The sequence below is a fragment of the Lottia gigantea genome (assembly GCF_000327385.1).
Source record: "Lottia gigantea unplaced genomic scaffold LOTGIsca_6561, whole genome shotgun sequence".
NCBI classification, from domain to species: Eukaryota; Metazoa; Mollusca; class Gastropoda; family Lottiidae; genus Lottia; species Lottia gigantea.
Window position 1 is genome coordinate 325 of NW_008710235.1, and position 1,168 is coordinate 1,492.

The 1,168-nt window shown below is 32.8% G+C and overlaps 1 protein-coding gene across 1 annotated transcript; it reads left to right on the plus strand.

The window, feature by feature from the left end:
- Window positions 1-757: 757 nt before the first annotated feature.
- On the plus strand, window positions 758-916 carry LOTGIDRAFT_80916 (hypothetical protein; the record flags this gene model as incomplete). The annotated part of the gene is made up of 1 exon (XM_009064837.1): window positions 758-916. A coding segment is annotated over one exon (159 nt), but the record flags the coding sequence as incomplete, so codon positions are not given.
- Window positions 917-1,168: the final 252 nt, after the last annotated feature.

Below are 1,168 nucleotides of genomic sequence, written 5' to 3' on the forward strand. Positions count from 1 at the left end.
AATCTAAAATAACTTGATAATGTAGGACAGCAATATCAGTGAATGTAAAATAACTTGTTAGTGCAGGACCTCAATAAACAGTGAATGTAAAATAATTTGGATATGCAGGACCTCAATAAACAGTGATTGTCAAATAACTTGTTAGTGCAGGACCTCAATAAACAGTGAATGTAAAATAACTTGTTAGTGCAGGACCTCAATAAACAGTGAATGTCAAATAACTTGGCCATGCAGGACCTCAATAAACAGTGATTGTCAAATAACTTGTTAGTGCAGGACCTCAATAAACAGTGAATGTAAAATAACTTGTTAGTGCAGGACCTCAATAAACAGTGAATGTCAAATAACTTGGCCATGCAGGACCTCAATAATCAGTTAATGTAAAATATTTTGGATATGCAGGACCTCAATAAACAGTGAATGTCAAATAACTTGGCCATGCAGGACCTCAATAATCAGTTAATGTAAAATAATTTGGATATGCAGGACCTCAATAAACAGTGATTGTCAAATAACTTGTTAGTGCAGGACCTCAATAAACAGTGAATGTAAAATAACTTGTTAATGCAGGACCTCAATAAACAGTGAATGTAAAATCATTTGGATATGCAGGACCTCAATAAACAGTGAATGTAAAATAACTTGGCCATGCAGGACCTCAAAAATCAGTTAATGTAAAATAATTTGGATATGCAGGACCTCAATAAACAGTGATTGTCAAATAACTTGTTAGTGCAGGACCTCAATAAACAGTGAATGTAAAATAACTTGTTATTGCAGGACCTCAATAAACAGTGAATGTAAAATAATTTGGATATGCAGGACCTCAATAAACAGTGAATGTAAAATAACTTGGAAATGCAGGACCTCAATAATCAGTGAATGTAAAATAACTTGGAAATGTAGGACGCTATGTATAAGTGTGAATACAAAAAGCCCAGAAATGTAGCACTCTGGTAAATAGTAGATGCAAACTATTTTTGAAATGTATATCGGTGAATAAAACTTAAATCTTTAAATTCTACTAGGCCAATTTTAGCAGTGAATGAAAAATAACGTAACAATGTTTAACAGTCAGTGGGTGTAGGTGTAACGTGTTAACTATACAATCATCACCAAGTCGTTATTTAAAACGTCTGTATTAGATTTTAATCGTTTATTGATTTTA